This window comes from Nanorana parkeri, unplaced genomic scaffold (genome assembly GCF_000935625.1).
Source record: "Nanorana parkeri isolate BGI_ZX_2015 unplaced genomic scaffold, ASM93562v1 scaffold1023, whole genome shotgun sequence".
NCBI lineage: Eukaryota > Metazoa > Chordata > Amphibia > Anura > Dicroglossidae > Nanorana > Nanorana parkeri.
In genome coordinates, this window is record NW_017307291.1 from 368,212 (window position 1) to 392,282 (window position 24,071).

General features: G+C 41.4%; 1 protein-coding gene across 1 annotated transcript in view; it reads left to right on the forward strand.

Moving 5' to 3' along the window:
- The window catches only part of NDUFAF6 (NADH:ubiquinone oxidoreductase complex assembly factor 6), a 46,362-nt gene extending 27,057 nt beyond the window's left edge, over nt 1-19,305 (forward strand). Inside the window, exons 7-9 of the mRNA XM_018567229.1 lie at nt 7,901-8,002; nt 17,267-17,323; nt 18,992-19,305. Coding sequence (XP_018422731.1) covers nt 7,901-8,002; nt 17,267-17,323; nt 18,992-19,120 — 288 coding nt within the window. The 3' untranslated portion in view covers nt 19,121-19,305. The remainder of the gene's footprint in view (nt 1-7,900; nt 8,003-17,266; nt 17,324-18,991) is intronic.
- The last annotated feature ends 4,766 nt before the right edge of the window (nt 19,306-24,071 follow it).

Sequence of the window (24,071 nt, forward strand, 5' to 3'; positions counted from 1 at the left end):
GAGGTTGGTGGGGGGGGGGGGGAGAGACAAAGGGAGAAAAAAGGTGCTGGGCCGTTTTTACCATAATGCAGATAATGCATTAAAGTAAAAAATACCCAGACCTTAATACTACTTTAAGGTAGCCACAGATATGAGATGATGATGATCGCTACAACTTCACAGAGCACTGCAAGAGCCGCTGGTGTCCCATCGTTGGGGAGGCAAGTGATTGCCCATATTGGCTATTATCTTCAAGCAACAGTTGTTTCCTTTGTAACCAAGCAAAACAAATGACAAACGCACTCATCAATTTGTCACCAGTTTTACAGCAAGGTGCACATGGAATGGGCTTTAAACAGTAAAACCGAAAAAAAGTTTTCCTGGCACACTCACAAGCTAGCATGTAAAAAAAACTTGTCTCGCACTAAGGTTAAAAACAAGGGTTTGGATACAAACCTCTGTTTTTAACCTTAGTGTGAGACAAGTTTTTTTACATGCTAGCTTGTGAGTGTGCCAGGAAAACTTCCTTTGTAACCAAGACACCATAGGGCAGGGGTAGGCAAGCTCCGGCCCTCCCGCTGTATTGAAACTTGTAAATCCCATCATGCATCAGCCTCTGGGAGTCTTGCAATGCCTGAAGCGACTTGTAGTTGCACCACAGCTGGAGGACCAGAGTTTTCCTACCGTTGCCAATTGGGGGAGTGAGTGTGCCCTCCCCCCTTCCAATCCAGGTATTCAAGAAAAAAAGAGAGAGCTTTTTTGGAGCTTGCACAACTTACAGCTCTCACGCTTGGCTTTACTTATACGATTGAATGATTAATAATGCTGATAAGCAGGGGAAATAAATGATGCCGCAGTCTCATTATTTCTTTTTTGATTAGAAAGAGAATTGTATGTTTTGCTAGTCCCTGTCTGAGAGGTTTATGTCACTGAATATAATTTAATCAGCACCCAGATGTCAGTAATAACATGGCAAATCTGGGGATTAATGTCTGCTGCTATGCTACATTTGGTTCTTCTGTTATATTTTATTTATAGTGCTTCAATATTATGTCAGCGTGCATACATTTGGGAAACAACTGTCTCCAGCATCTTGTACATTTGCTCAAATCAGAACAGATGACGCTCAACAGAAGAATGCTACGAATCTGCAAATGTTCATATACAGTTCATGTCATTCGATTTGTTTCAACTGTGCTTAGAAAAATAAATAATTTTTCAATGCATGTTCAAATATTTAATTTTTTTCCTCTCACCATTGCATGGCTACTGTTTTCTAAAATCATTTATTGGCTTTTAAAAAAAGATTGCATACTTTCTGGGGTTGCCTAGTTGCCCCTCTTTTTCTTTCTTTAACCACTCGGGACTGGAGCAATGTTGTAATATTTGCACACATGTTAAAATCTAGAAAACAGTTTTAAACCCCCAAACAATTGTATATCTCTAAAAGCAGAGGCCCTGTATAAACGATAGTTGCAAATATTTTTTTTGTTGGCACGATAGTTGCACAAATGATTATTTTTAGGAAAAACTTGCGCTTACATAAATTTTAGTACACATAAACACAAATGTAATACCCGCTGGCTCTCCTACCCTCGTTGGCTCTCCTACCCTCGCTCTCCTACCCTCGTTGGCTCTCCTCCTCCCCTTGCTGGCTCTCCTCCCCTCGCTCGCCTACCCGTGCTGGCTCTCCTCCCCGGCTCTCTCCTCCCCTTGCTGGCTCCCCTCACTCTCCTCCCCTCGCTGTCTCTCTCATGGCTGTCTCTGCTTTTAGGCACTGCAAATCTTCAGCATATCTTCTACCTGCTTCCCAGCTCTTTGCGCGCTTTCATGTCCTCCCGCCGTGTCCGTGCAGTTGAATGTGTCGGATGCTGCAGGTGGGGACGGAGCTTGGGTCAGCGAGCCGACTTGAGAACACGATCTACTAGCGAAAGCTTTGCGGCTGACTGGGAAAATGCAATTGACCTAATGGGCACCCCTGCTATAGAGGGTCATTTGAGTGACCACTCCGAGTCTGCTGGGGCTGCTGACATCGCATGCAAGATGGCGAACCCCCCCCCCCCCCTCCCAGCTACAGTCTCCGGGCTTTTGGCTTTCTACACAAGGGAGGCTTTTTTAGGGAATTAACATGCATAAAACTGTAGGAGCAAATTGAACCATACTTTATAGGGGTTTTTTTGCCTTCCACTGGATCAAAGGGGTTAACTGTGGGCATAGCGTTCTGTTTAGGCTTTTTTTTTCTTTTTCATATCTACAGGTTGAACTCGATGGACATGTCTTTTTTAACCTGACTAACTATGTAACTATGAGAAGTTAAGGCCACACAGGCACCTGAAACACAAATTAATGATATAGGCATTTTAGTCTCAGTGCCCGTGTGGCTGTAACCTTACAGAGGCTCCCATTACTTATCGTTTCTTTTGACAATAATAGTTCCCTGGCCAACATGCTGATGCTTTAATTTCAATGCTGTCTGAGTTACTGACCTGGAGCAAGTATAGAGATGAGCAATTCTGTCAGTAATTTAGAGCATGCTTGTTACAAGCCTGTGACAAAAAAATAACTGAAGTCACAGCCAGACGACTAGCATTTTCAGATAGAGGCCTGCAATGGTACCCCCCATACTTCTCCCATGACAGAATCAAGGAAAAAAATAGGTCTATTTATCCAGCTTTGTTATTACAGAGCCTCATTTTGTAAGGGCTTGTTCACATCAAGCGCGTTGCAGGAGCAGAGCAGTTACATAACAGATCAAAACTGCGTCCAATGTATTCCAATGGTATTTCGGGCTCTAGTTCCCACCGAAGAGTGCAGTTCCAGAGCATGTAAAAAAAACTGCAGCAAGCCCTATTTTACCTGCTCTGGAACGCATGCAAATGCATCAAAAACCCATGCAAACGCCCTGGAACGCACTGAAAGCCAATTTTAAACTAAAAAACCCCATCAAAAACGCGGTATAACACTCATGCAGATGTGGTCTGCATTTGGTGTGAACAAGCCCTAAACGGTTTTGAATATTGAATACATTAGTATTTTTCTTGTTCAATTTTACAATATGAATAAAGGTTTGATAAAGACCTGGATGACAATTACCAAATGATTGTTTGTTCTTTTGTTTGGGTACCTTAATAGCTAATTGGAGAGTGGGTGGACCTTAAAAAAAATTAAAATAAATGAAAGCATTTTTGGAGTGTGTATGTGTGTGAGAATGCGTCTGTGGTTTGTGTGTCTGTCAGTGTTTTTGAGGACCCATTCACACTAGTACAGTGCATTAATTGCATAGTACCATTCGATTAATGCTTTGTACCACGCAATCGCACCTACTGTGCATTCTGACGTGGGAGATGTGTTGTGTTGCCATTCTTTGAATGGTACCCCAAAAGCACCACCCACCCACAGTTCATACGCCCCCGCACTGGAACGCGTGGTACCCTAATGCCGAGCGTTCTATTGCAGTGCAACTTTGGTCACAACTTAATGACCAAGGACAAATGTGGGTCCTGAGGTCACACAGGTTGAGAAACACTGTATTAGTGTATGGCCAGCTTTAGATCATTTTTTTAAATTTGAGTTCTTACAGTGGATGGATCTGCTGGCTTAACAGAAGTAGATTACTGAATCAAAGTGTGTCGATGGAGCCAGGCCGAAAATGTTTAGCCGAACAGTGACTGTAGTCACTGTTCATGTGTTCTGACCGCATACATGTTCAATGAATACCCTGTTTATTCCTATGGCTGAGTCCGTACTCATGGTGAGGGGAAGCCAAATTGTCTGATTTTGGGGAGGGGGCATCATAAAGTTCAGAGTAGAAATCATGGAATTCCTGGAGTACTTTTTGGGGGGTTTAAAGTGCAAGTTCCTGTCCTACATCTGAGTTTAGGGATATTATAGTTGCAATTTCTCGGGGACAGTTTAGAAGCTAAAATTGTGCCCATTCTATCCTTGTGAACATAGTATCTATTGGCAGACCAACGAAGGCTCTTTTCTGCTTTAGTCGTCAGAAGCAAATTCAGTTCCACTCGGGTGTTTTCAATAGTTCGGAGGAGAGGGAGAAGGGGCTTGTGTTCGGGTCAGATGTTGTAATTGGCCATCAAGGTCGGCTATGCGTTTAGAAAGTTCAATGAAAAAACTACGTATGGTCGCTTTATGGGCAGCCCGGGCGTACATTAGGGCGAAATAGAAGGTTAGTTGAGATTCAATCTCATTACATACCAGGTGGGTACTCAACAAAGATTAATTTAGTCTCCAATGGAACGACCTATTAGGGTCCCTAAGATGGGAGAGTGACATTGTAACCATAGAGTGGTCGTTCCATGCAATGTCACTGCTGATGGAAGAGGTAATTAAAGGGAGTCAGCCATGAAGTTAACAATTCTCTTTAAGTGTATCTAAACCCAGTCCTTATATGAGGTGCCTGCATAAATTTTTCTTTTTCAGTCTGCCCTGAAGTGGTTGTCACACAGGCTGGACTTCAAACATGTCTGCCTTTTGTTCATCTCCATTACATGGTGGATTTAACTCTGTTTAACATTGATCAACTGAAATATAGTCAAAACAGACCTCTGCAAAATTATTTCAATTAATTACAGTGATAAGACACAAAATAACTATCAGAATACACCCTCTTCATGTTTGGAGATGCACATTTGGCAGCAATTGCACTGTTGTGTCTGTGTGGATAGATCTCTATTAGCTTTGCCCATCTGGGTGCTGCAAATTTCCCCCTTTGCTGTTTGCAAAACTGCTCCATCTCAGTCAGGTTGCATGGGGATCAGGAGTGAGCAGCCTTTTCCAAGTCCAGCCACTAATTCTATATTGGATTGAGAACTGATCAGGCATTCCTTGACATAAACACCATTCTTGTGCAGTTTGGCTTTACGGTTGGTGCCAATGTCTTCCTAGAATGCAAATCTCCTCTCTAGGCTCAGATTTTGTTTAGACAGCATAAGGTTTACCTCCAGGATTTGCCTGTATTTTATTGCATTCATTCTGCCCTTACAAGCCTTCTATGGCCTGCTACAGAAAAACTGCCCTACAGTATGATGCTGCCACCAAAGTACTTTAGCGTTGGGATGGTTCATTTATGATGATGTTCAATGTTTGGCTTACCCCAAAGTGTGGCTTTAAGATGAGAATTTGACATCTGTCTGGTTTACTGCATTAAAAGCTTTACTGCAAAGAGCACATATACTAACCTCCTCTCATGACCCAAAGCTCAATATATAGCAGGCTAGCCTGCTATATACTGTGAGTGCCGCATCCGGGATGGATCCTGACAATACTGTCGAGATCCACCCAGGTGTGTGAGTGACAGCTGGCTCTGCCTATATAGAGGCAGAGCCAGCTGTGCCCTCCCCACGTCTGTTCCTCCACTCAGCACTGGGGGAATCCCTGCGAAGAGTGGTGACTGATTGTCTCCACCTAGTGAGCAGTGACTATCGGGAAGTGAGCAGATTGGCTTCATGTTTCTGCTCACTTCCCGATCAATGGAGCCGACCTGTGACCGCTTCCTTGTCACAGGCTGGCTCTAACTATGAGGATGAGTGGAAATCACTCACCTCCTAGTTCTCCTTTTAATTAAAAAAAATCTGCACTGACCGTATTCTCCATGAAGAATGTCCGAGGTTCATAGGGAAATGTTTTGAAATATGTAGAATAGATGAAGGTAGGAATTTGAAATAACAATAGCAGGCTGTCTGGGGAGCTGAATATGAGGCAGAAGGGTTCTTCATGACCAGCCTGACTTTAGAAAGGCGTCTCTTACTGAATCAGAGGGAAGGGATGCTTTTTTTGAGACCAGCGCTGTGATTTACATGGACACTTCTACTGCTTGATAACAGTGAACAAAAAAAAATCCTATATGTTAATTAAGGGGCAACTCTTTGTGAAGTGAACCACCTGTTCAGAGGTATCCCATCGCACTCCAAACCATCATATCCTCATGTGTAGCTTAAATGGGTGCTGAAATGGCCACTGAATGGCACCGTAAGACTAAAGGAGATAATGAGGTCACCAGCACACCAAGGCCTCACTTCATCGATCTGTCTTTTATTGACGTTTAGATAGTTTAGATTAGTTACACCATGTTTTATCCAATTGTCAATGAAAGACGGATCGATGAAGTGGGGCCTTGGTGTGCTGGTGACCTCATTATCTCCTTGAACCACCTGGTGACTTTCAGTTGAGTTCAGTTGCAAAAATTCCTCAAGGTAGTTTGTCGACACCAGCTTCTGATGGTGTTTCTGCAGTTGGTCTTCTCTATCATGTTTATCCTACTTATGGATGTCCTGTTGAGCAAGTTGAACACCACAACATCACAACATGGGTTTGCAACCATTTCTGGCAGTTCAAAAGAAGTGCTTGTTCTGTCAGTGATATATGGTCCTAAGTTGCTGGATACCTGACAATCACAGCCACTGTATAGAAGTTTCTTCATCATCCCATTCCAAAATAATGAGCAGTAATTTAAAGCTGCACCAACCCCCCCTGGTAAACTTGGGAAACCATGCCTTTATGGAGATGGGTTTGCGCACCTCATCTCAATAATTTGGAGTGGTGTCCACATACTTTTGGCCAGAACGTGTATCTCGCTGTTGGGGGTCTCCAGAAGTCACTCAGTGTGTCAACAACCACGCATAAATTGTGTGGAATTGTTCTTTAAAGGCCTGTAAACTGTATGCATTAGTTGCTAGGTATTTTGGAGGGAAGTTTAAAGCAGAACTCCAGGAATATTTTTAATTAATCCTTGCAGTGGGGCTACTCCTGCACTGCAAGGGTTAATTGCTCATTTGTGTCTAGTGGGGAGAGTCTACCTTGCTGAGGGCTAAAAAGGGGTTAATTTGGGAGGGCAGATACTTCCCCTACAGCCCTTGCTGTTAAAAGGTAACACAGGTGAGAGGCAGAGGGAGTGTGGAGCTGAGAGACGGACAGAAAGGTCTGTGTGTGGCTGCTTAGAAGCAGATGGACTTTGTATAGGTGAGAGCACCAAAACGCTGTGCAATATTTTGGAAGGCCTTTTACTTTGTATTTTATGTTTTGCTGAAAAAAATCTTGTTACCGTTCTGCTGAAAGAAGCAATTTGTTTTTTGCCTGTGGAAGAATTAAAAGCCGTTAATTTTTAACGGACTGTATCGCAAACTCTTGTGTACCACTGGGGTCCCCACATAGGGTTAAAAAAAAATGATATACTTACCCGAACTGCCAAGCCGGCTTCTCTTTATAGACAGTCCCTGGAATATCTCCCTCTCCTCTGCAGCGGTCTAAAGTCCAGTAAATCATCACGTCTATACACTGTGCATAGATGTGAGGATGCTGAAGAACATTCCAATCCGCTACGGAGGAGGGGACAGGCTGCAGAGAACGCCATGACAGCTGGCTCGCTTGGAAATTTGGGTGAGTAAATCTTTATGCAACTAGACACAAATTTATTTTATTAACCCTTGCAGTGGGACTACCCCTACAGTGCAAGGGTTGGTTAAGTGCTAACCCTTGAAATGTAGGGGTAGTCCAACTGCAAGGGTTAATAAAATAAATTCCTGGAGTTCTTCCTTAATGCTTTATTTGAGATAACGCAGGTCATCGTTGTGTTGTGGTTCATACTGGGAAAGAAACTGTGCCAAGTCTTTCACATTTAATCACATTTGTCAGTACATCCATGTGTTCCGTAATGTACTTTATTGCAGAAATTACCCGGCCAACGTGTTTTATTATATAGTAATTGATGGTGCGGCTGTTTCTACATGAACTGTTTGAACCCACATGTGGCTGGTGTGCGTGCAGCTGTGGAATCGGGAAGAAACCTTTTTTTCATCTTCTCTATTTCAGTCCGACATGAGACAACTTTGGATGTTCTGTGATCCTGCTGGATCGACGTGTTTGTTTTTATTTATATTTTTCTTTTCTTTTTTTTCCCCTTCTGCAGCACGGAGCTTCACAGGAGGATTTCATTAGAGGAAGCCAAGAGCGAAATGTCAAAGATGTTATATTCGATATTGCCAGTCAGGCTTACGTACACCTGGAACATGTAAGTTTAGAGTTTCTTTCATGAAAAAAGGATTTTATGCCAGCAGGACTCTGTACTGTTCATTTTTATGCTACTTTTGTAGAACATTGCCTGGTTATGTCTAATAAAAAATGGTTATATGGTGTGTGTAGATCAAATGGAACTCAGAACTTCATCGGTTTACAGGGCAGGCAAATTAGTATTTCTTTTTTGGGTGGAAGCTTGTTTGCTGAATTTCCCAATGAAGTCTTATAACAAGGTCTCCCTGCTGGTGTTTCCAGTTCTACTGTCATTTGCTTTGTAGCCTCATGAGTGTCTATGCGGCTTCTGTATTCTCAGTTTTGTAGAATGATTGAGCCAGCAGTATCCATGACAGATGTAAAAAGTCAGTGACTAACCTACTGGAAATGACTCAAATCAATTGGCTAGCAGGGCTGCAGGGATGATTACTACAAGCACAAATCGGTTTACATAAATAATGAGCAAATATGGCTTCTCCACATTATACGGTATACACTAGCGCAGGGCTCAAAATTTCAGGTCCTGAGCTACTAGCCAGGCCTTCAAAGTTACTCGCCACCAGTTGCCCTGCATAACACAAACACACACAGGGCACAACGCGCACACAGCACAACACACATACAGCCACAGCACAACGCACAGGGCATTACACATACAGCCACAGCACAACGCACAGAGCATTACACATACACATTTCATCTGAAAGTAATTTTTAGTCTTCGCACATGTCTAATAATATGCGTGTGGGGGGAGCAGTTTTCACTTTTTTAAAATAATTTTTTACATTTTTTTATTTTTTTTTATTTTTTATTTTATGATTTATTTATTTTTTTACTGTTGGGGGGGCTTCGGGGAAATATTACGGGTCCAAACAGACCTCTGACATTTCCCTTTTAAAATAGAAAAGAAATTGAGGACACCAAATCCTCAATTTCTTTTTCAGCAGCCTAAGGAGAGAAGCCGCCCCGAGGAGGCTTCATTTCCACTCGCCCCCATGCATTTTTCACTCGCAAATTGCGAGGGGGCAAGTGGAAATTTGGAGCCCTGCACTAGCGCAACTATCAGGGTCGCATGTGCGACTGGGCGTTCTGCTACTTGGGAGGGGTGGCCCCCATCTCGGCACCTGGCCCCGGTAACCATCAAGGCACCCGAGGGACTCCTATGGCATGTTAGATGGATGGGGAAGGGCTATCTGACAACCCGCCCTTCTCATTAGGCTGCGCTGTCCCCCCGGCTAGCTCTCCACTCTGCCGACTTTGTGTGAAAAGAACACAGCCGGTTACTGTCAAGATGATGACTGCCGCTGATGTCAGTGGAGGATGTGGCACTGACAAGCTGAGGGGAGCTGCATGGGTTGTGTGAGGGTGTGACGTCACGGCTGAGGAGAGCGATAAGCAAAAGTTGTGAGGTGTTGCTGGTATGCAGGCAGATGCCTCCTTGTGTGGGACACATATCAGCTGAGCAGTGTTGGGCTGCTATAGATGAATAAGTTATGCATTTATCACACACAAGAAGGCACCTAATAGCTCTATTATGGCCAAAGTGAGCTTGGTTCACGTTTCTGGAACATTTGTCGGTAGTGGAATCTTGGATTCTCCCTCTACGACTTGGCCTCCTCCACAGGGGCCCAGTGTTAGTTACATCAATGCCTGGAAGCCCTACACCATATTGTCTGGCTTTTGAAAGGGGACCTCCTTAGAGTCAGGAAACTATCAGATCCTGTAATATCTACCATACTATCTAGCAGAAAGCTAAATACCTCTAGAATTTACTTCTGCTTTCGGAGGGCTTTCAAGATTTTTTGCGAACATCATATTGGCCCTTTGCAACCTGTATAGTGTATAGTGGAAGCCGCGTTACCTGTGAGTGTATAGTGGAAGCCGCGTTACCTGTGGGTGTATAGTGGAAGCCGCGTTACCTGTGAGTGTATAGTGGAAGCCGCGTTACCTGTGGGTGTATAGTGGAAGCCGCGTTACCTGTGGGTGTATAGTGGAAGCCGCGTTACCTGTGGGTGTATAGTGGAAGCCGCGTTACCTGTGGGTGTATAGTGGAAGCCGCGTTACCTGTGGGTGTATAGTGGAAGCCGCGTTACCTGTGGGTGTATAGTGGAAGCCGCGTTACCTGTGGGTGTATAGTGGAAGCCGCGTTACCTGTGGGTGTATAGTGGAAGCCGCGTTACCTGTGGGTGTATAGTGGAAGCCGCGTTACCTGTGGGTGTATAGAAACACATTTTGCACATCTTTTTGACTTTCATGATGTAAACACATTCAGATAAATGAACACGCCGAACTATGTTGGCCAGAGTATGTTCTTATCGAAGAAGCTGTAAAGAACAGCTGTGTGTCTGCCAAGCTTATCTCATCTCTGTAGCTTACTGTATGTATTATGATAATTCTGGTCTTATATCACCTAGACAGGAGTGTATTTACTTTGCAGGGATACGTTATATAACTGATAATGGCTTTGACTTTTCCTCTAAAGTGCTCACGGTCATGTTTTATGAACTAACATCTATAGTTCTTGCATTCAGACCATTAAAAATAATTCAGCCACTCATTGAGAGAGAACAAGAGCAGCTTATATTCAGTAATGGAAATATGTAAATCCCTATTTGATGTGGTATTACTTGCCTCACACAGCCCCCTAGCAGATAGTAGCTGCGCACTCTGCATGCTGATGTTTGAAGTTCTTGCAGATTGCAGACTGAAGAATGGCCAGAAAAATACAATTGTTTTCATAGGGCTGCAGTGTAGAAGCTGAACTTCAAACAGCTAAATACACAGATAGAATACATATATAGGAGCTGTTATACCTGCCAAATGATTTGCATTTCTGTCTATCAATTCCTAAGATTTACACAGCTCTGCCGCAGGAGACTGATGAGCTAATCTCTCTGTCACTCTGCACTTTCCACCTATAAGCATGTTCCTTGTTAGTGTATGAGTATGGCAAGACAACTGACTGGCCACTTGTGCAGCCTTTTCCTTTTCCAGTCTGAGCTCTGTATCTCTGAGATGTTTGTGGTGCAATCTATTCACCCTCTGGTGTCTCATATTAATTTCAGGTTTACTAGCTCTTATATGAGATGGCTTTGCACTGCACAAAACTACAATACTGGTTTAAAATATACATCCCAGTGTGTCCATGTTTCTTGATGTCTGCTTTATTAGTCTTGGTCAAAACGTGTGAAGATTGATGGATCTTTTTTATAACTGGAAATATGTAAATCCCTATTTGATGTGGTGTTACTTGCCTCACACAGCCCCCTAGCAGATAGGGAAGGAGAGTCTTATAACTTCTTCTTCTTGTTCATCTAATAGTTCATTTTTTCTTACCTAAAGTATATCTAAAGCCAAATCCTTTTATTAGGTGTGAGGGATTAATGAGGGGTTATGACCCCTGTCATGGTTTTATTGTTGCACAGGGGACCACAACCATCTATATTTGCAAAAAAAAACTATATACTGTATAATTACGGCACTATAACTTCAACTAAATGACAGGAGAACCTAGCCCACCCATAGTACTTCTATCAAGGGACGAAAGAGAGAATGTCTATGATTTAGCTGTTACTTTCACATGTTATAAAAATCATTCTAGATCCTATTCTACTTCACTGTATATATGTACATAAAGACATACATACTTTTAAACCAAGAAAAAAAAGTTACAAATAGCAGAAAAAAACTAAAATTATCAAGTTCCAATCCATGAAGTATTTGTAGCCTCAATGGTGAACATTTTATAATGAAAAATCACCCACAGAGATGGATCTTTCAAATACAGAGTATTGCTGTTCCTTTCACCTCCATATTATAATTAGTCCAAAACGAACGATTGGATAATAAAGCCCAGTCCATTCAGAATCGGATTTATCCATGGAAAGCCCAGACTGCAACAAACCTTTAAATATGCATAAGGTTGCATGTTGTAACGCCAAGATGTATAAATATATTGGCCAACCATATATTACAGTGTCTGCCTTGTATTATTAAAGTCTTTGTCAAGCATCCTATATAATTAAGATGATGTGCCAAAGAAAACATTCATAAACCACATATGGTATATTGCAGAATGCTATGTGCTCCATGTACCGTATATACTCGAGTATAAGCCGTCCCGAATATAAGCCGAGGTACCTAATTTAGAGACCAACCGCCTGCGTGAGTGGTGTATGACCAGATGCAGATGACCTAACCATCAGTGTATGAAACGTGTATGTCATGACGTATGAATGAGGCTGAGGCCCTCGTGTCAGATACATACCCATATATATAACATTTATTTCCACCCAGAGTTGCATTAATTTTTCACCAACGTCTTGTAGTGATGATGGGAGAGTCAGACCACTGCTTAAAATCTTCTGCAGCACATCCCAAAGATTCTCAATGGGGTTAAAGTCTGGACTCTGTGGTGGCCAATCCATGTGTGACAATGATGCCTCATGCCCCCTGAACCACTCTTTCACAATCTGAGCCCGATGAATCCTGGCATTGTCATCTTGGAATATGCCATTAGGGAACCTCATTTTGGGCACATAACATTGCTGAACCTAGACCCATCATCCAATGGAAGGCTCTTACCTACTTGCTTAGCCAAGTCCAGGTGGTGACTTTTTTTGGACAGGCAGTGTATAATGCAGCTGACTTCAACAAGGGTATTTAATGCTCACAAATTTAGCATCTATGTGTAGTGTGCATTGTAAGACAAAAAATATATATAGTACACCAGTTAATTGTAGCATACATACATAGCATTCATACATCTGTAACAGTCATCCCACTTTCATTATGACTAGATGTCATCCAATGACTTGCAATCGGTAAAACAGCAATAGTCTGTATATCCCGTGCAGCTGTTGAGTAATATATTTGCATGAAAGTTTTTGTGCCCGGAGTTCCGCTTGAACTTTTGCAGGGATTTAGATTTGTATGGGTGACACCAGTGTCGTTTTAATGATCAACATAAGCTGTGACAGAGATGGCCATTTCCTTTGTATTTTTTGTAAATTCAGTAAAAATACAGTTTAATTAAAGCGCCACTTAATTATTTTGCTATTCTAATAAAAGAACTGCTGGAAAATTAATGGTTTTCATTAAAAATGTGTAAATTGTAAAGCCAGACTAGCAGTCTGTGTCAGTCTGACATTGCAGGCGTTTGACAGATACTGTAGACATCGATGTTCATTACTTTATAGAAAATGTGTCTGCCCTGTTGTCAGAAACAGGGAAATTATTCCTGCAGGCAGTATAAGAATTATCAGAGCTTGCCTAGGATTTAATAGATGAAGTCTTGCTGAAATGGAAAGATAACACTTTTTTTTTGCTGTGATGGTGTCATGATCAGTGTTTGGTGTTTTTAACTAAATTTCTGGAACAATGTCTTGACAAAACTTGTTTTAGGCTAATGTATGCTGTATGAGCGGGTCTGTCCTGCACCCTTATAATTGTACCCATATAAAGCAAATTACCTTGCATGCAATTAAAAAGCAAATCTATGTTGTCTATAGACACCAGAGTGGGTAAAGCTTGCAGTGTGTGCTGCAGCCTGCTTAAAGTTTGTTTATAGCTATAACCACTACAGCCCTAAGGTTCAGTATTAGGCACTCTGAAAACTAAGCATTAGCAGACGATATCTTCAGTGAAAACTTCAAGTCGGAATGATAATTCGATCCAGAGATATAGGCAGCCGAATGTATATGCAAATATTGACTTTTCCTTTTAAAGTCGAGCTTGGCTCTACAACCTGAACCTATAGGGGAGCCTGGGAAGCAGAAGAGGATTGGGTCAAGGTAAGTTTTGCTTATTACTAGCCTATTCCTTTTGTCTCTGGATCTACTGATCATTTTAACATGTCTTTTTCACTCAAGGTAAGGCTCTGATCCTGCATCACATGTTGCAGTGTTAGGTACGCTGCGGTGCCGTTACTTCTTAATGGCACCCTAACACACCTAGCCATCTGATGTGCGTTGCATCGCACCACATCACATTGTAAACTTGACTGCCTTTAGGCATTCCCTAAAGACTCATCTCTTCAGGGAAGCCTATCCCACCTCAACCTAACCGCTCAACCATTACGTTCTCAAACAATTCATTCCCACACAGCTACCTCCTCATGTATCACGTCCCCCTCACTTTAGGCCCCGTTCCCACTGCGCGATATGCAAATCGCGCGTTTGCCGCGAGATTAGCCGCGCGATATCGCGTTCAAGCTTGCATTGAGCAAGCTTGAATCGCGGCTAAATCCGCTCCAAAAAGGATCCTGCTGTAGCGACACACGACCCGCGACAGCAGGACCCTTTGCCCCATTGAAATGCATTGGAGCGCGATATCGGGCGGTAATTTGCCGCGATATCGCGGGAATTACCGCGCGATAAATCGCTCAATGTGAACGGGGCTTTAGATTGTAAGCCCTCAGGGGCAGGGCCCTCTTTACCATCTTGTCTTGATTTGTATTGTGATTGTAATGCCTTCCCTATATTGTATAGCGCTGCGCAAACTGTTGGCGCTATATAAATCCTGTATAATAATAACTATTACCATGCAGTGTGGTGCGATGTGATTTTTAAAAAAGGTGCATGCACTTGTTTGAATGTGATTTAGCTGTAGTAGGCAGCCCATTAAAATTAATTTAGTGCCCTACCGCAGCACACTACAATGCACCCTACAGCACCCCTGCAATGTTACATTACTGAGGCATGAACTTAAGCTTATTTCTGTACTTTAAAATGGCTCAGGTTATTACAGGACTACTTTTGTATAAGTGTATGTCTGGGCAAAATGAATAAAAAAACATATTCAGTACATGTTTGCAATACATAATGAAAAAAGAGAAGTTAACCCAGAGTACCAAACCCTGATATAATTAGCCCATTCGATTTTTGGGCGTATTAGTGTTTAAATGGCTCTCAGAGAGAAACAACCCCCAGCTGCTTAAATTAGACACAAAAAAGAAAAAGGTGAGATGAGCCAATTTTTCTCACCTTTTTTCTTTTATGTTTGCAATACATACTGTTCACATTTCCTGTATTTTTTTCTGTTTTAAAAACACTGCAAGTACAAAAAATTGCCCGGTGATTCTTCCAAAATTCCAGCAAGCTCCTAACTGTACTGAGCTAAAAACACCTCCTCTGCTGCAATGAAATCCCTGCCCAGTTCTCCCCTGCTGGGCTGCAGAAGGCCTCCTCCATGCCATAGAGATAAGGAGGGGGAGTTCTGTAGTCTACCACTGGAGAAGTGAGCAGGACTGACATTACTGCTTGGCATTTTAGTGCAGTAGAGGTGAACTTGTCAAATCAAACGGAAAGATAAGCTGGCCAAACACTTTACAATTTATAGGCTGAACGAGAAAAATACTTGATTCCCCCATCCACGCTAAAATGGATGGACCAATCTCTACTGCCGGCTATTGTATTCTGATCAGAATACTTAAACAATGACTGCAGCTGATTGGCTGCCAACAATTTTCCACCCGGCTCCATCGACAAAAGTGGATTGGAAAACCAAATTTAAAATCAAACCGGGAGGTTTCGGAGATCGAATTAAGGCTGAATCAGCAGGAAACAGCCGTAATGAGATCCGTGTATGGCCAGCTTTAGACCAGATAAACATGTATTTTTCTGTACTTCCAGTGGTTTTAAAGGGATAAATTGTACATGTGCAAAGATGTGCTGCATACGTTTGTCTTTATTTTACCCAGACATACACTTATAGGCCTCATTCACACTGCCGTATAATATGCTGCACATAGATATTTTCCATAGATATGGAGATGTATTTTTACATTGTAAAGATGCGCAAAAAAAATTGAACCAAGATGCTTTCGGTCTCGAAATTTGTGTATTTTACACGCGTGCGCACGTACACAGTACATTAAAGTTTCTATTTAAAGTTATGCATTCTGGGATTGCATACAGTTCACGCATATACACGCCTGTACGCATTTAGAAATATGCATACAATTTTTTGCTCTTTCGTTGTGTGTGAATGAGGCCTAAGAGCTAGTTTACACCAAGCGCGTTCCAGGAGCAGAGCAGTTACAGAACGGATCAAAACTGCGTCCAATGTATTCCAATGGTATTTTGGGCTCTAGTTCACACCGCAGCATTCAGTTCCAGAGCATATAAAAAAACTGCAGCAAGCCTTATTTTTCCTGCTCTGGAATGCATGCAAACACATCAAAACGCATGCAAACTCGCTGGAACGCACCATTTTAGGCACAAAAAATAACTTTTTAAACAAAAACGGCCCGAAACGCGGCAAAACACACTGCACTGCGTGTGCAGAAACTCATGCAGATCTGGTCCGCATTTAGTGTGAACAAGCCCTAAGGCCCGGTTCACACCTGGGCGTTTTGTAGCGCATTCCTACGCTCTGCAAAACGCTCAAACACCGAAATCCCATTATTTCCTATGGGTATGGTTCATTCAGGGCGTATTACAGGCCGTATGAACGTGCTACAAAACGCCCTACGCCCAAAGAAGTACAGGAGCTTCTTTGGGGCGTTTTTGTAGCGCGTTTCCATTGGGATACAGCCAAGTAGCCCTCAAATGCGCGTTTGTCGTGCGTTTTTACCGCGAATCGCACGACAAACGTGCATATTTGATACGCCTAGGTGTGAACCCAGCCTAAATGGTTTGGCCGCGTTTTTGATGCGTTCCAGTAAGGGAAACATTTTTTTTTTGCTGGAGTGGGGCTGTCAGTATGTTAGCTGCAGTGCAGTGCGTTTTTGCTGCGTTGTGCGTTTCCTGACCGTACAAAATGTGACATGCAGTATTTTTTCTGTCGTAACCTGAACGGACTGCGCACGTGAGAACTGTAGCCCATAAAACACACAGGGATACATTGGAATGCATTTTTAGTGCAGGAGCGTACGGATCCGGTCAACACAGAAAACGGACGTCGTGTGAACAGGCCCTAAGGGTGTCAAGTAAGCTGCTTGAAGCTAGTTCATTGCTTTGCATATGCCTGCCGAATCTGATGCTCTTCATAACAGCATTTGCATGCTGAGAATTCTCACTGTCTGTGTGTTTAGGGCCTGAAGATCCAATGCAGGTTTGAACAATGGCCAACTACACAGCAAAAATACTTTGTGTTATAACATTTGTAAATGTTTATTTTTCCTTTTAAACTCAAATAATGAATCCCTTGTAACATTCAAGTTATACCTTTTTTTCGTTTTTCTCCCTCAAGTACATTGTCAGTCTTTATAGCAACAGATGCAGCAGTACAAAACTAACACCCGTACTTTAATTTTGTCATTCAGGCTCGGTCTTTCCAGAAGAAGGTTTGTGAAAAAGCATTTCCTGCCTTTAATGTAACGGTAAGTATCAGAACTGGTTGCTATTTTTGTTGTCAGCAGTATGTTGGTAGAAGTTTCAAGGATACCTCCACACCAGAGTGTGTGGCTTTGGTAGTGACTCATTTGTGAACATGCTGATGTAAAACTTGGTGAGCCTGTACTTTGCCCGTCTTAGGTAATGTAACAGGTTGACTTTACTGTAGGGAGCATAAAGAACCAGTTATTTGCTCTCCCCTACCATCAGACCAAAGAAGAAATACCTGGAATGTCTTGGCATTGGCAACAAGTGATGCCTCTACAGTACTCTGTGAGTGACCATTCAACAGGTCCAATCACTGCAACTTGGAGCAGAGTTAGCAGAGTTAGCACGCATAGCCCTGTATAAGATTCAAGTTGATGAGCAAGTCATTCTGCTAAAGAAGCCCAGCTCCAGGATGCATTGTTGCATACATACCTTTTTTTCACCCAATGAGGTTTCGGTCTGGTCACGTGACACAATGGATCCTGATGATAAAGAAATCAGCATCACATAATGATCTGGTACCCTCCTCCTCTATAGCATTTAGAACCGTCATGCAGAGCTTGCTGAGTGTTATGTGAACTTTTCATAAACGTTTATGTCAGTTTGGGGCATCTAGTGTGTATAGGAATCCGTTATGAATTTTGGTTTTGTGCGATTTATAGGCATTATCAGTTTTTTTTATTTGACTGGTTTCATTCCAGGTTGCAATTACTCATAAGAATATTGGGTTTTGGAATGCAGCTATACTTCATTTTGTGCTATGCATAAGAGTGTGCAAGAAGATTGAGTTTTGCAGCGTTCTGTAAGATTTAGGGGTTAAGGGTCGCTCTGTTTGCTTAAATAGACTTTGCTGGGTTATTCAATTGTTTTATAATTTAGTACATTTTTATGGAAGTTTCAAGTAGTTCAACAAACCAATAAAAGCAACTATACATGAAAGAAACATGGAAATTGGTTAATACAAAGTGTAGATCAAGAATCGGGCACACAGGCCTGTGGTAACAGTACACACAGAGAATGTAACAAGTGATGGGACTAGTGTGCAGAAATGGCAATATCAAGAAAGGAAAAGCTTAGAGAGTCCACGTTCAGGGAAAAGAACTTAAAAGGCTCAGATAGTATATCAAATATGAATGAAGGGTCCTGTATTATGCTAGATTAGAGATACCATCCTGGGAAACCAGGGCCAGTGGGTGAAAAAAGAAAGGGAGGAATAGTAGTAAGTAGAGAGTGAGAAGAAGAAGAAACAGAATAGCTAGAGAACCAACCCCATTCGTGGGCAAAGGTAGAGACTAGCTACCTAAAGCAAACCTATAATGGATAGAGTTCTCTCAAAGTTTTGAGACTGTAAATCTGTCAACCACGGTTTCCAGACACTTTCTATATTTTATTTTTTAAAATCTTTATTATGAGCATAAACTGATGTTGGGCTTTAAACTCTTACTACGGCAGAGGGGCCTTTCAGAGGTTTCCATCCCTGGAGATTTGAGGGCTTGATTAGTCTGAACGCCCTTTAAATGAAAGTATACATTTTTATATTGTATAGAATTGTTCAAATTGTGTACATTTCACACATGCTTATATCATTTTGTGGTGATAGGTTCACTTTAATTTCCAGAGCTTTTTTACACTGAAGCAATTAAATTAAAACTGTTTTTGTTTTCCAGGTTCCCTTGGACGGTTATCTAAAAAGACTCCGTAAAGCAGACTTCAATATCTTCCACCCTAGTTTACAAAGGCGAGACCCCTGGTTTCCATTGTCTTTATATGTCCAGTGCTGGAGAAAAACCTATTAAAATGTAAAAATATGCTCTCTTGTGCTCATTCCTGTCGCCTAAATGCTGTGATAAACCTATTAAAATGGTAACGGGGAGCTTTTCGCTCTTGCGTTTAAGGATTATGCAGTCTCCTGCATTAGAGCACAGATTGTGATGTGCCTAGAGTATGAAGCAGTATTACATTCTATTATGCCCCTTAAGTTTAACAAGCTGAGGGCTTGAATAAATGTACTAAATTGCCACTTATATTATAAATACGACACCTGCACATCCCTTCATATGTCCTGTAAGGAGAACTCGAGAAAACCAGGGCATTCTGATATGTAAATAGCTACCCGCTACTATTGTTGACTCTGACCTGCCCCCTCCTATTTTCTGAGCTTCACTACTGGCCCATCACTGTGATGGTGTCCTCACTAGCCAATAGTCAGGTACGGGAGGGCTAGGTTGGAGCTGAAAACCACAGAAGTTAATCACCATTTACATACTGTAGCATTTTGAATTTTCCAATTTTTGGGGGATCTCTATAGGACTGCTGACTGGACATGCAGACACCTGGAGGTGGATTCCTAACAATCTTAGTGGCAGTTCATTACATTTACTCAGCCAACAGGTTTGCTTTACTAAAAACTTTTTCTGAGAAAGGTAGTCAGCTGACTACAAATGCAACATGTCTGGTTGTCTTTTCAGCCCTCTGGCTTCAATATTTGCAGTCACTGACCGGCAACAAGTCTGCAGATGAAAAGTTCTGACATGTTACTGCTTGAGGAAGGGGATCCTGCGGGACCCCGAAACGGTTGTTGCATCTATGTGATATGTTGCACCTCTTTAATAAATAAGACCTTCCACGTTTATATTGGAGTGCCGGTGTCTCTGCTTCTACTGATACTGAGTTTTTGGTCACGCGAGGATGCTAATATATGTCCTCCCGTGACCCTTAACCTCCCTGGCGGTATGATATTACTTACCCATACTTCTCTTTTAATGAATACATGAATAGTCTACATTGGGTGGATTGTGTCTTATATGGTTCAAGTTCACTTTCTGCATCTCTCGTCGCACTATTGATCCTATCCCAGGGATTGCTGATAAAATGTAATTTTTTTAGTTTGTATGTTTTTTAGAATAGAAATTCAGGACGCACTGACATGAAGCTGTTTTGTTCAGACTCATCTCCTCTATCTTGATTGTCAAACGTGCTAAGGTAATAAAAGGAGACCGTAACTAAAATTGTAATATCAGGAAAGTGAAACTTGAAAAGAAAAAAAAAAAAGAACAAATGTTTAGGGAAAGTTACTGAAACCTGTTGCTGCTGTTATGGGGTTCCCCAAAAAAATAAAGCAGTCATTTACACTGATTTGCCGATTATTAGTCCAGAGTTTTTCTGCCCTTTTTCAATAACGGTTACAAATATTGCAATCTGATTCCGAAATCTCTGTTAGATTTGATGGTGACTGTGTAGTGTAGAGACCTACTGCACTGGATGTAAATTGAATGGATTCTTTAGCTAGACCTTGTACCACAGTGGCCATACACATTACAGTCTGATAGTGCAATCCCTCTATAATCTTAGATTTCCCATGAGGTCTACCTAACAACAAATCCATTCAATTCATATAAACTCATATTGGTCCTCCCATTGTGTAGTTGCTACTAAATGAAAAGGACATTTTACAATCCGAATGTAACGCGTGGCCAGCTTAACCCCTTCATGACTGAGGCCCTTTTTTCCATTTTTGCACCCATGTTATATTCCACATTTTAAACCTGCACCATGGAAAATGCTGTGTCCTGTTTTAAATGTTTATTTGTGATTTTTATTTTATACGCTGTAAACAAAAACTATTTTAAAAACATCACTTAAAGCGGACCTTTACACTAAAAAATTAGATTCTACCAATGCATCCCTCTATGTATGATGATTAATAATAACATAGACATGTCAGGTGTAAAATGATGTGATTTTGAAATACTTACACATGCAGAGCATTCACTTCATGCTTTGAAAGGGCAAAAGGACTTCAGTTTGCCAAAGCAATGCATCCTGGGAAGATTACATCAGCTGAGCATTGCTGGGAAATCTAATTTCCGTGAAAGGCATTTTCCTCCCCTGAGATAATGTGCATGGTCACATGTCCTAGTCACATGTGCCAGAAATCCAGGAAGTAAAAGGAGAGCTAGTAATCTGCCCTTAGTAAACATGGCCACTGTCAGAAGACTGGGGAAGAAAAGAGAAATAAGGAATGCAAAAAATAAAAATCCTGCATTTATCTAGAAGTATGTGTGTGTAGATTGTCATTACTAAAAATTTCTAAAGGTGTGTGTGTGTGTGCGCGTTATTTTAAAGATATGGGTAAAGGTCCGCTTTAAACAAATCTCTATTTCTTCTTCTTCTCTGATTATCGAATTTTTCTCTCCAATAACATTTCCCCTGATTAACTCGCTCTAACTCCCTCTACCCACTCTATCCTCCCATTATGTGTCATCTTTTCTGGAGTACAGTATACCTCCCATACTATCGTAAACGAAAACGCACATTATGTGGGGATCTCTGAGAAATCCATGCTAAGCCTTTCCGTTTCATAAACCTCACTGATGGATTTTCTTCCGCTCACTACAAATATTTTATGGCTAACATGTATTGCTTATAACATCAATGTCATCCTGCATTTACCTTTAAAATTCACTATGATCTTTCCTGCTAAACAATCTTATACAGCATAGATGTTTTGCACATACAATAATATATTCTTCTGCTTCTCCTTATATCTGTTACCAAAATGTATGCTACACTGTGTTTCCAGGCCCAGTACATACCTGTTTATCTATTTTTTTTTATATTGTAATAGCTAAAATCTAAAAATTAATAAAAAATACTTATAAACTTAAATGTAAAAAAGGTTTATAGGTATTGTACTTTCCTTTCAATTGAACATCTGACAACTATTTATCTTTATAGGAAAAATTAGAACTAATATTATTTTAGGACAGCAAGCTATTGCAAATGGTTCAAGCAGGTATAAGGAGCAATGAAACAGATCTTTTAGATGAGGCATTAGTCCTGCAGATGAGGCATTAGTGTACAGAGTATCATGGCATTATATACAAAATTATATTAATGCAATATGCAACATAGGCACGAACAATTCCATAAACAATAAGGGTTTAAGAAATAGCTCAGCAGGTATTAAAACATAACTAGATGTAGCAGAACATATACAGAATAATACTGTTCCTCTTTAAATGACAGGTAATTAAAATAATGAAACAAATCCAGCCTATTTATTGGAATGCTCCACTTCATTGTTTTACTTTTATTATAATACAAAATTGATTTTCTTGGCACAGTGCATCAAACATCGATTTTAATAAGAATAGCTCAACGTGAGGATTGTTTTCTATACAGTTGCTGAGTTGGGTTGACAAATTAAGAATGCAAGTTTTATTATGATTCTAAATCTAAAAGTGAATTTCAGATTTTCGTGTTTTAAATATGGAGCTTATTGTATGATGATAAATGATTCATGGCAGTATTCACTTGTGTACCATAGATGCCAAAAAGTCATTTATTGCTGAAAAAATATTTTAACATAGCTTATAAAAAGTAATTTATTAACTTCCCCAACTAGATGGACACAGAAGATTGTTTATTGGTGTGGTGTGTGCAAAAACTGACCACCCACCAGGGACTAAGATATTTACTGTATTCCAGGTCCACCTTGACAGAAGGCTGGCAAGCATTCCAGCTTAGATTGTGATACTGTAAAGATGAAGGTTTTATCTCCTGTTGCTTCGGGAACCCAAGAGACTCAGTTTGTTTAATACAACGGAAGTCTCCTGTATGACAGTGTAAACCAAATCCAGTTATTATCTGATGCACAAGCCTTATACAGTGAATAGAAAAACTTGCTCTATCTTCTCTGACTGAGCCATGAATCTCATATGCTCAAAGACACCGCAATTCACAATGGGAGGATTTCAGCTACAGAGGCAATGCTGCCATTCCAGAGACAGGACCGTCTTTAATATTGATTGGAACCTGAGATTTTTACCAAGATTTCAGGAAAACCGAAACTCAATTTCTAATTAAGATCATTGTTTTAGATCATTGTTTTAGATCATTTTTTAAATTTTAAAATTGCTAAAATATGTTGAACCATAATCTGTGCAGTCCCACTCATAAGGGCTTATTCACACTGTAGCTGTAAAGGTGGTACTAATCTCTGCTAATTTGTCCTACAAACGTCAGGTCCAGTGGCGTAACCAGAGTTCTGGGCGCCCGGGGCAGACATTTTTTTCGCCCCTCCCCCCCCCATTATATAAACAACCACTGGAACTGTAAGTCTAAATGTTTGTGCATAGCTAAACGGATCTGTACACACACCTGCATTTGGAAAGGGGGTGGCGCATTGTGATGGGACAACCCAAACTCTGAATGCAACATTTAGACCAAGGTTGCCTATTGCTTGTGTTGCTCTGCTGGGAAAGTTGTCCAAAACTAGGCAGAGTGTTGCTCTAGTAGCGAAGGCATTGATGGGTTTTCTGCGTCTGAAGTAGTGAACACTTGGCTTAAAGCTCCATCATAACTAACTACTGTCATTTAACTGCTGATATTTCCTCCACATCTGGGAAGATAGAAGGGGGTTTAACACCGCGGATGTCAACTGGTTAACAGCGGTTTAAACTTACCTGTGTCTTCCCCTGCGCACTCCCGTCCGAAAATCTGAAAATTCTCGGGCGGTTGCAAAGCATCTTGAGGCGGGCGCATGCGTAGTTTCGATTTTCAGCCGGGAGACGAGGAGAGGCACAAGGTAAGTATGTGGACGCGTGCACCCGCATGCAGACACCGTGGGACAGGACGTGCCGGCAAGGACAGAAGAGTCAGCGCTGGATTGGAGACCCGCAACAGCGCTGGAGAGAAGGCTGAAAAGGACAGGAAAGAAGATCGGATTAAAGGAGAACTATGAGA